General features: G+C 48.4%; 1 protein-coding gene across 1 annotated transcript in view; it reads left to right on the top strand.

The window, feature by feature from the left end:
* Nucleotides 1–11,192, top strand: part of pou6f2 (POU class 6 homeobox 2) — a 52,090-nt gene that overhangs the window by 14,769 nt on the left and 26,129 nt on the right. Inside the window, exon 3 of the mRNA XM_019879865.1 lies at nucleotides 2,851–3,073. Coding sequence (XP_019735424.1) covers nucleotides 2,851–3,073 — 223 coding nt within the window. The remainder of the gene's footprint in view (nucleotides 1–2,850; nucleotides 3,074–11,192) is intronic.

Here is an 11,192-nt window from a genome sequence, read left to right as displayed (position 1 = left end):
GCCTGTCTTTGTGTCTGCACACCACAATACACACACACACACACACACACTCGCATGACCTCTTTTTGTTTCCTTTTTACATGTGACAGGGAACACGGCAGGGGCCCGCGAAAGTTCACTCCAGTCAGACATCAACAGCAGTCCCACGGAGCAGAGTCAAGTGGGCCAGTCGCACCCGGGGTACGGCGCCATGGGGCCACAGGTCAGTCAAGCGCTTCATTCTGCTCGCCGTTTGCATGTACAGCATTTCGCAATGTTTTTTTTCTGTCTCAATGTACCTGATTTTCAATTAGCTCCAACATATTGTCGGTCACCAATAAAGCCTGTGTGAATCCCGTTACTTATAATATACTGTGCAATCACATACTAAGAGTTTTTACTCAGTTCAAGTTTAAAAATTAAAGTACAATATTTGCTTTCGCTGTTTGTTACTTCTTGAAGAAAGTGTTGTTTTTGGTTTATACATTTTTGCACTTTATTTTGTTGTATTTCAATCCAATTATGTTTTAAAAATATTTTATTCGAGTAAATGATCGAATATTACTGCACTATTATTTGTTTTTCTTTTAAGTAAATTTAGCCTACTTTTGCTAAAAGAGAAAATATGGACTAGTGATAGTGCCTTGAATAATATCGGCTTCTTTCATTCATGTTATGGGTATTTTTATACAAAGGAAATTTTTTTGTGCCTGTTGAAAATTAAAGTTTACTGACATAGCCATAAAAAAATGTTGCTTTATTTATCTGACCGTATTGGAATGTATTTGTTAGGTTTTCGGTCAATTAAATTTGGTTCAATAAACAATATGTGGTTATTTTTAAAATTTTCAATGAACATTCGATCAGTCCGGCCCTCGGCTTGCAGCAAAAATTTTTATCTGGCCCGCCGTCCATTTGACTTTGACACCCCTGGTCTAATATATGAACGCTGTCAGGCGGGCCGGCCCGCATCCTGCAAACACTTTGGAAGAACAAAGGCGCCCCTGCACGCCCTAACCAATTCTCCTCTCGCCGGATCAATACCTTTGATAGATTTCCCACTCCCGAGCCGGATATTGTCGGAAGGACCATTATCCGCCGCTAGTTTACCCAACGTGAATCCACCATGCCGCGTGTTGGCGCCGCCGCCGCCTCTCGCTCGCAGTTAGGGTGACAAAAGTCTGCGATTTGGACCACTGGGGGCGATTTCTCAGTGCTCGAGCTGCCAGGCGGACACAAGAGCCTCCTCAAACCCCTGATGGGCCCCGTCCCGCGGCGTGGGTGCGTGCGTGCATCCTCGCGCCCCCCCCACCTAGTAGACCACTTGTCATCACTCAACTGTCAGGCCTGCCGAGTGCGACCGCCAGGCTGCTCTATGGAGGGCCAGGCTGAGGAAATCAATTGCCAAACACACGCGCCACTTGCATTTGCGGCTTTACCTTTTGGGGACGTTTGAGGTCAGGAGGTCATTTGAAGTCACGGTAGAAGCAAGCTGGATGTAGAGTACAGGGCGACTTTAGTTCCATTGTTTTTGATTTCCAGTGGTTCCGACTGAATCTCTGCTCGGGTGTTGACATTAGGCAGACATTACGGACGGAAATTGGGGAAACTCATTTGAGGTGATATACCTTGCGTCACACTGGGGCTTTTAAATGTACAGAATTCAGACACATTTGTGTGCACAATGATCCAAATGAGGACATTTTGTCCTTGGCGGAGGTCTGCTGAGTAAATCAGCCCAGCGTGTGATTAATTGGCGCATTGCTTTGAATGTTGTTCCTCGTCATTTGCTGTTGAAGCCCCGGCAATCTCTTTTTATTTGAAAAGGTCGAAAGCGCACCTTTGATGACACGCGCGCGCCGGATTACATTTACCCACTTGAAAAAAAAATCATCAGATGAAAGCGTGTCACGCGGCGGCAAACAAACAGGTTGTCTTTTTGGTTGCAATCATCATTCGCTTTTTGTCTTGTGAGTGCTACCGGCAAGGCATCGTTTGGAAGGGTTGTCAAAGCAAAAAGCCAGCAACGGGGGTGTGGTGGCCGCTCATTGCTATGCATTTGTCTTTCGGTGTGGATATTGTTGTTTTTAAAACCCGCATGACCTGCCGCCGCAGGTCACGGCGGGTGCCTTCGCCGCCGTTATCGCGGTGACACTCCTGGAGCTGCAGGGCCGCTCGGGCCAGCGCGACGCGACGGCCTCTTTTGTTCATCGTGTGCCACTCTAGCGGGAAACTATTGAAGATTCCATCACTCCGTTTCTTATTCCACACACGCAGTAATAATTTGAACAGTGTGTTTTGACTTGCCGGCACGTATGATGTCGTCTTGTTTTCACATTTGGGGGTTTTAGTTCCCCCGTAAAGCAAGAGAGTTCAAAGTGGCCCCAAACTTTTGCCGACAACCCACTTTCAGCATTTCATCTCCGTTTTGTGGCGCTTCTTTAATTGCACATTTGTTCATCGAAATAAAGGCATCCCAAATTCTGCAGTCGTCGCACCTCAGAGGCGCCGTCGTTAAAGGGAAATACATTTGAAGATGCCTCCCCGCCCCCTCCGCGGCGCTGGCCTCCTTATCGCATTCTTTTTCCTCGATGGCTCCCACTCTTGACTTCACGTTGTGAGTGATGCTTCCTATCAGCCGTCGCAAGATTCAAGTCATCAAACTTTTTTATTTTCCACGCCCCACACTTCAACCGCACCCCGCCACCTCCACGAAGCGCTGCGCGTTCGAGGCGCAGTTGGCGCTGCTCCAAGAGGCTTTTTTGTGCAGTGGCAGGCAGACTTTAAGACATTTTTTTTGTTTTGTGTTCGTTGGTTTGCAATTTTTGTCCGTGTCAAAATAACGACGATGTGTTTTGTGCGTCCTCGCAGTCGCTGTTGGTGGCCCAGCAGCTAGCCAACGCGGTGGGCGGCGCCATGTCCGGGGCGGCGGCGGCGGCGATGAACCAGCCCATCCTCATCCCCTTCAGCGCCGGCGGGCACCTGAGCGGCCAGCAGGGCCTGGTCCTTTCGCTGCCCGCCACCAACCTGCAGAGCCTGGTGGCGGCGGCTGCTGCCGGGGGCATTATGACGCTGCCCCTACACAACGTGCAAGGTAAGCCTCAGAAGGCCTGCTGAAGCAACATTTGACCCCCCCCCCCCCACCGCTGCTTTTTTCAAGGGCCTGTTTAATCACGTGTAAAACGATTAATCGGCAATTACTCCATTCCCAAATTCAGGGCTGCTTATTTTTGATAATCGAGTACTCGTTGAGATAGCTTTTTTTTTTTTTCATTTCAAGTTGTCCAACTATTCTGAATTTCAGCTTCCCAACAGTAAATGTTCTCCAGTTTCTGTTATGAAATGAGCAAAAAAAAAAAAAACTGCAGCTGAACAATAATACCAAAAATAGTTCATTTTGGTCAAAAAATATCATCATATCAAATATATGCAGACTGTATTAAATAAGTAGAGTAGAAAACAACAGCGTAACAATAACCCTAACCCGGAAGTACTGATTGTTCTTCTCTTCATCCTGTGATGGACACGTCACAATGTCTTTTTCTCCTCTCCAAATTTGTGACAAGACTTCCTTCCTTCCGAGCAGGTCGGAATCCTTCGGGGCTTTGTCAGCCAACTCCTCAAGCAGCCTTAAGCAACAAAGCGTATTAATTACAGGTCACCGTTTTGCAGCGCAGTGCCAAAGCACTCTGTTCCTCTTTTTTTTTTTTCTCTCAATTCTCCTTTTTTCTACCGTGCTCTTCATCCTTCCATCCAGCGGCTGTACTTCTGTGTGCCTTTGAAACTTTAATGTCCAAATGTTCCCTTTTGATCATACTTGTAAATGGTTTTCATTTTAATGTTTAAAACATTGTCTCTTTACTAATGTCAAAAGACGTCCAGGCTGAATGTAAAGAAGTGTGTGTGTGTGCGCGTGTGTGTGTGTGTGTGTGTGTGTGTGTTTTATTTTAGGGAGGGAATATTACAATAATGCCGGTGCAGCACAAAGTGCAGGGGAGGGGAACGTGGACGGACGCGTGCCTCGAGTGTGGAAAGGCGAGCGGCGGCCTAATGGACACAAACATGCATAAATAACAACAAGCGGGGCTGGCGGGCAGAGCTTTTAATAAATCCCTTCAACGTGGATGAGAATGGCTCACGTTGCCATTGGCTGGGACCGCCCTCCAGGGGCCTTCCGCTGATTGACAAAACGCATCGGGAGGACCGCAGGAACGCCGGGACCGATGCCTCTCGTGCTTAGCGCCTCACAAATGTTCGAGAATTCAAGGCCTGGTGATTTTGAAGTCACTTTATGGGGACGCTGAACCCAAAGCCAAGTCACTTTGGCAAATGGTGAACATTTCATCCAAAAAGCAGCTTCAAACTGTTTCATGCCACTCCCAGCTGTAGATTACGCTCAAACAAAATGCAAAACAAAGAGAATGACACATCGTGTATTTCGGACGGCCACATAGCTTAGCCTTTCAGTACGCTAGCGTAAATAAAATCGATGTTGCAGTGCGGTAACGATTCTAGCGACAGATTCAACACAAACTGTGCAGGGAGAAGTAGCCAGAAAATGTAACGGTACGAAGCCACGTGTTGTTTATCTTCTGTGAAAAAAAAACTGCTATTAGTGCTGCACTGATGAGCTGAGAGGAGTTGAGGTCACACTGCAGTACTTACTTTCACATTAGAAAAAAATTATTCCCACTATTTATGCTCTGAAAATCATTTTCCAAGCTTGTATTGGGACAAAATGTAGCGAAGCAAACTTTATTTGAACGTCATTGACGTCAGTGGAAAAATCGGTTCACATCGCATTTTTTTTTTTTTTTGTGAACAGCAATCAGCTATCAGATGCACAACGTTTCTCCATAAAAGGGCAGGGAAGATTTTTTTTTTTTAAGCCCGCTTGGCACGTCCTCACGTCTGAAGGCGATGCGTTGAAGGGACCTCCGCCGAGAGAAAGTGACACGAGTCACGAATGAAGCTAAATGTCTTGACTACGTCGGGGGCCCCCCGCGGCCCCGCGGCGCTCCTCCGCTCGCCGCTGTCCGAGCGCATCACGGCCGGCCTTGACTGAGGCCTGCTGGCGCAGCACCTCTGTCGGACACGCGGCACTCTTCCCCTCCGCTGCTTTCCATACGCTCACGCTGCGTCCTCATTAGTGTCACGAAAGACAACTGGCAGACTTCCATCGTGAAACATCGGGAGGGGTGGAGCCAATGCAAGCATTCAGGCCTAATGAGGCGGCTAACGAGCCGCTAATAAGGCCGCTTGTCTTGTACGTTGACAATCATCCGGGAATTAGCGCTTGCACAATGAATTAGGGATGCTAATTTGCGATTAGTATGGAGATCCACCACTCATGAAGCGCAGCGACCAATATGTGTTGTACATATTTTGTTGTCATGTTTGTCAGAATGATTCATGCGGGCACAAAAAAAAAAAAAACTCCCAGTGAAACTAAACAAGGGAGAAAGTTATCCTTTGTGACAAGAGCTCACACAAATCCGGGTGACTTCACAGAGCCTCCAAAAGTAGGTTGCGTCACACCGCAGCTCTGCAAACATTGACAACTATTACCACTCTAAAACATACATGATTATCAGACTTTTAAGATTGAGGCCTTTTGTTTTTTTTTGGGTGACGGCAACTTTCCTCCTGATTTTTCTAACAAGGAAATGGTGATTAACGCGCTTGTAAAACTAGCCGCATCAAAGCGAGCCTCAACAAAGCCTCGATCCGCCGACTCCTCTTCTCCGCACTCGCAGCTAATGCGAAGGCGCCGCTTGACTTGGAAGCGCGTAATAAGCGCACGCCGCCTTATTTGCCCGCGCATCACATCAGAGGGCTGCCGAAGTTCTAATGGCGCGGAGGTGAGAGCGCGCCCGCTGTTGTTCGTCTGTACCGCGGCTCGTCGGTTTGGAAGGTCGGCATCCCACTCACCTGCCGTAATGAGAAGACGGCGTGGCTGCCAATCAAAGCACCGCCGCCTCGTCTGCCGTTTTGATTCCGATGTTCGGCGGTGTCGCTCAGAGGTTGCGGCTTGTCGGCGCGCTACAAATTAGGGAAATCGCTACGCTCATTACGCCACCTAAGGGCGAGCCCCCAGGGGGGGAGAAGAGTCGGATGTTTTTGCAATTGTTACACGTGTCAGCTTGCAAACGCCTCCGACTCGACTGACTGTTCCTTCGCAGTCAGGGCCTCTCATTCCCAGTAAGCTTTCGACCTGCGGCTGCGGTGCTCTGTCGTAGGTGGCGCCTTAGTCCCCTGAGCTTGTGTTCCAGCGGTCCCGAGTTTTTGCCCTCGTCCGCGGCTTGCATACCTGTCAACTTTTCGGAGCGCCAACCTGTATGAACTACCAAAAAAATCCTTATAAAGAGCAAAAAATCCTTATAACATACCAAAGCATTTTATATGTCAAACTAACGGCAGAAAAAAAACCACGAAATATGAATTTGTTTCCTTGTAGAACTTGCTTGTACACTACCGAAGTATGCAATGAATACTCTGCTGTTTTCAACTAGGAACCACGTGATTTACTGGAAAGTTACCGGAAATGAAAGCATTCAAGTAGACTAGCACCATTCTGGGCAAAAGCAAATGGAACTACCTGTTAGGGGGAAAAAAAAAAAAAAACGGAAATTTTCAGAATCCGTATGATTTGTGCGATATGGCCATATACGTAAGATTCACCACAAAATCCGTATGAACTATGGCTAAACCGTATGAGTTGACAGGTATGGGCTTGTCAAGTAAAAATGGGGCGCGGGATGAGACCGCTCTCGACAGAGAATCCAAACTCAGGTCAAGCTGAGCCCGAGACAAGTCCAAGACTTACAGGAGTCGATTGGAAGTGGCTGTCTGGATTCTGCAGCAACTGACCGGAAGTTGAACGCAACCTTGGAGGTGTTGCTATGGAGATTTCTCCATTGACCATCTGGGCCGGGTTTCACCGAAGGCGTCTTCCTGCAGTGCTTCATCTGAGTGAATGGACGTGTATCAAGTATCAAGTACAACTTCATTGTCAGATGTGCTGTATATAGCACAGATGAAATCTCTTCCCTCTCACGAGAGGAGCCGCTGCAGGTGCCCGCGCCGCCGTCTACACTATTTCCACTAACATTGTATAGCATCAAATTGTGTTAAATGTTGCCCACTCGTCATCCATCCCCTTCTCGACTTTTCTCATTTTTTTACCCACACCCACCCCCCAAATATTTTTTTTCATGTGTTTTTCTTGTGGTAGTTAAGATCCGGGAATGCCGTTGATATTTTTCAAATGTGGGCATATGAAGCCCTTTGAGATGATTCTGTGAGTAACCCAGTCTTGAGTTTTGCAGCACCAGCTGGAACCAAATGTAGCGAACGGCGCTTCTCCAAAAACTTCCCGCAATTCGCTACTTTGCTGACTTTATAATAACCGAAACGGCGACCGAAATCTTCAACCGTCACGGAGAGCGTCGTCATTCTTCCATTGATTTTGCACCTGGAAAAAAAAAAAAAATATGTCGCAGTCACCTTTTTTCCGGTTTTCTTATTGGCAATACGAAAGAGAAAAGGAGTCCATATTTTCTCAACGTGGCAAGACAATGGCGGGCCGAGGCATCCCTTAACCGCGCGGGATTGTTTCCTTCGCAGCCTTCTCCAGCACATCGTCCCTTTTAATGATTTAACTCGGCGGCGCTCGAGTCGCGACTCGCTACCGAGCGAGAGCGGGAGAGAGGGAGCGCTTGGCATTAAATAAATAATGGTGATAAAATGTACAGCTCATACATTTCAAAGTTAATGCGACTAGCGGCGCGATCGGAGCAGCTGCACACAGTCCTCCGAGCGCTAATTTGATTGATTTGTTGTGACAGGAGCCAAATAATTGAGAGTGAGAGGTGCCGCGAGCCAGCCAGCCAGCCACCGAGCGCCGCGTACACCCGCCCTCCCTTTCTCTCTCGTCACCCGATATGCGCCACTAGTTTATTGTTTGCCTTGGACGACACGCTGCCTTTGCCGCGACTCCCAATCAAAGTGTACAGACGAGACGTTGAGGGGGTTGGAATCAAACAAGTGCATTTGCGCTGAGGTTCCTGCACGGCATCATGCAAAAACACACACACGCGGGCGCGGCCCCCTGAGACGGAGAATTTACGATGCCGCGTGGCTTTGAAGCTCGCTCTTAGCGCCTCCAAAGCCGCCTCACTTGTTGCAGGCGCGCTAATGATTTGTCTTCCTTATGCGACATAATTGCGCGCTTGATTGTAGCGCATTATCTTTAACAGCATGCATCCCCAGATACTTGTGCAGCACGTCATCACTTTTCTCTTTCCTTGGCTTACTGGGGATGCACTGCACTACTGCCCGAGTGTCCGTTACAATCCAGACAGGATTTGTGCTTTGTCGATCTTAATGTGGGCAATATTGTGCTCAGATGTTCTTGAAATGCAGTCGCAAGTTTGGCTGTCACTGCGACTCGGGTGCCCGAGTGCTGAATCGAAAGAGAGGGATTTTTTGGGAGATGTCGATCAGGACAATATTGTTAATTAAATGTAGATTTGACCGTGTATGATTGTGAAGTCCTATTAAAATCATTCACTCCCAAAGACGTTTTGAAACGTCTTTTCAGACTTGGTCTAGAATTGGCTGGTATTGAATGAGTTAAAGCCCCTCACAGTTAACAAATTTGCAGCAGCACGGAATTGGGTTGGATTCATCCAACGGCGCTAATTTAAAAGTTAAATAATGTCCGCAATCGATGACATAGTCGATTTTCAAAAAGGTTGTCGATTAATGTGCTAATTGCTTCTTGGTTGCACTTGTAAGACTAATTCTTTTAGGATTGTGCCCTGATATTTCCGCACGGCCCCGGAGATGTTTTGTGGAAATTCCGTCTCCCTCTCCGTGGTTGAAGGTCGCCAGGCGCCAACTTGTAGTCGAGCGTTGCAAATGAGAATTGATTCGTCATTTACATGCTCAGCCGGGGCAAAATGAACTTGTGAAAAAGGAGACGAGGTGCGGCGATGGGGAGCGGACGCCGGAGACACCGACCTCGCCCAAGCGGAATTCTCGTCCGGCGGAACATGCTGACATTTGCAACGGTTGTTTTGTGCTTGACTTGGGATGTTCGGGCTAATGCTAATGCTAATCCGTCACAAAAGTGGTCCCGGATAGCTCCAGTATCCGAATAGCTTTAATTCCACTGTTGGCACTTAGATGCTTTCACTAATTGAATGGTCTGGAACGCAAGCTCGGCAATGGCAGGGGGGGGTTTTCTGTACTTTGGCTTCTGTTTTAATCAAACAAGCCAATCAATGTTGTATTATGCGCCGCTCAATACTGCTTAGACTCAACACAGGTGTTTGTGCTTTTGATCAATAGGCCGTGGCAATGAACACTTCCTATATGACGACTGCCTCTGGATTTTTCACCCCCGCCAAAACTTGAACGGGCCACGTTTGCCACAGAGGTCATTTTGGATCCCGCTTCTCCAGTTTCGTGGAGAGTCTGCGGCCACCCGCGTCTGTCGGCAGATGGCATCGGAAAACCGACCCCGTCGCTAAAAGCCGTCTGCGGCTACTAATTGCCGACCGGGGCGTCATTACTTTCAATGAATACGGTGGAATTGGTTGGATGGCGATGGTGGTGGTGGGAGGCGGGGGGGCCTTTATCAGTATCAGCACGGCTTAAAAGTTCCCGGGAGATTCGCTGGGGTCCCACGGGCGCTATTTCTAGACAGGCTGCATTGGAGATGGCGTTCCGACAAGACTGCTCAGTAATGAGTTTTTCTTGGCCTTTTTTTTGGAGGCTTTTTTTCTCACGTTAATTCACGTCGGGTGGTAATGTCGACTCTAGGGGGCATGCCTACAATCCAGCTCTCGATGGTGGTAGCGTCTCTAGAGGTGAAACAATAATTTATTAATTGTCAACTCATCGATTCTCCAATTAATCGACAGCGTTAACGAAATTATGTTGTCATCATCATCATTGACGAAAAACAACACTGCTTCAAATTGCCCAAATACATTTTGTAGTCCTCCAATACGGAAGACTGATAAATCCTCCCACTGTCAAATTAGCCCTCGCACTCGCACAGCTGTTTAAAAGACGCAGATCATCCGGCGTGGAAATAAAATAAGGTTGGATTCATACATCCCGCAGCTCGGCTCTCGGATGATGTATCGTTCCGGGCGCGGAATTTCATTTACCGCCGCTGCCCTTTGCTGAACCTGTTGCTAGTCAGCGAGCACGATGAAGCGCATAAGTAGCACGCAGCTTCATTCATCATACTTGGCTGCGGGGCTCATACGGCACACGGCCGCGGGGCGACGAAAGGATCCCCATCAGGATCCGCGGAGAATCCATCAGAGGGGCCGGCGTGCACGTTGAGGTGCCTTGGCGACAACGGAACATTAGCCAGTCACCTCTTGGCAGAACCGTCGTATACGAGGCCTCTTTGAAACGGGTTTCATTTGCCGTCCGATGGTGCCCGCCGATTATGTTGCCTTTGGACGTCCGTTCCCTCCGTGCGTGCGAGCGACTCTGCGCCGTTGCCGTATTAAAGAGCATGGATAATCACAAGAGGCTGCTTGTGCGTGTCACTCAACGCGGCTCCTTCCACTTCAGTGTAGCGCTGGCGGGCACGTGGCGCTGGCGTGAAAGTGCTTACACGCGCCCTCAGACGCCCAGCAAAGGGAATCATTAAGGAGGCAGAAGAATGGAAAGCAAATCCCATTGTTGGGGCTCATTTCATCCTTTTCTCCGCTTCTTCCCCAAATGCGGCGTGCGGCTATGCGCCGGCATGTCGCTCTCAAAAGCGCTCGCGGCACAACAAAGGCTTTAAGATGTCCTCCTCGTCTGCCTTTGGATTATTGTCCTTGTGCATGTCTGCAAGAATCCACTGCTTGGCATCTGTTGACCAACAGTGTTGTTTCCGTTTGCATGTTTCAGAATCAAGGGGACCACCGCCCCTTAACCCTTCTTCAATTTTTCTCTATGTGGGGAAAGTTTGGACATCCTTGCTTTCAATAGTCCACAACAGAATTGCAATTTAAGGTGAAGCACATTGTCGGCGGGGGCAGCGGGGAGGGGGCTCCTCCTTTTCGTGAGCGCTAAACGCAGCCCCTTCAATCTCTCCCGGCTTTTACTGTCAGTCCAGAGAGCACTCAGTCATCTCTTGTGCATCACAACCCCCACCAACACCCCCACCCAATATTGATTTTTTTTTTTTTTTTTTCCTC

This window comes from Hippocampus comes, unplaced genomic scaffold, assembly GCF_001891065.2.
Source record: "Hippocampus comes isolate QL1 unplaced genomic scaffold, H_comes_QL1_v1.1 scaffold446, whole genome shotgun sequence".
Classification (NCBI taxonomy): Eukaryota; Metazoa; Chordata; class Actinopteri; order Syngnathiformes; family Syngnathidae; genus Hippocampus; species Hippocampus comes.
This window is presented reverse-complemented; position numbering and strand designations above follow the sequence as displayed.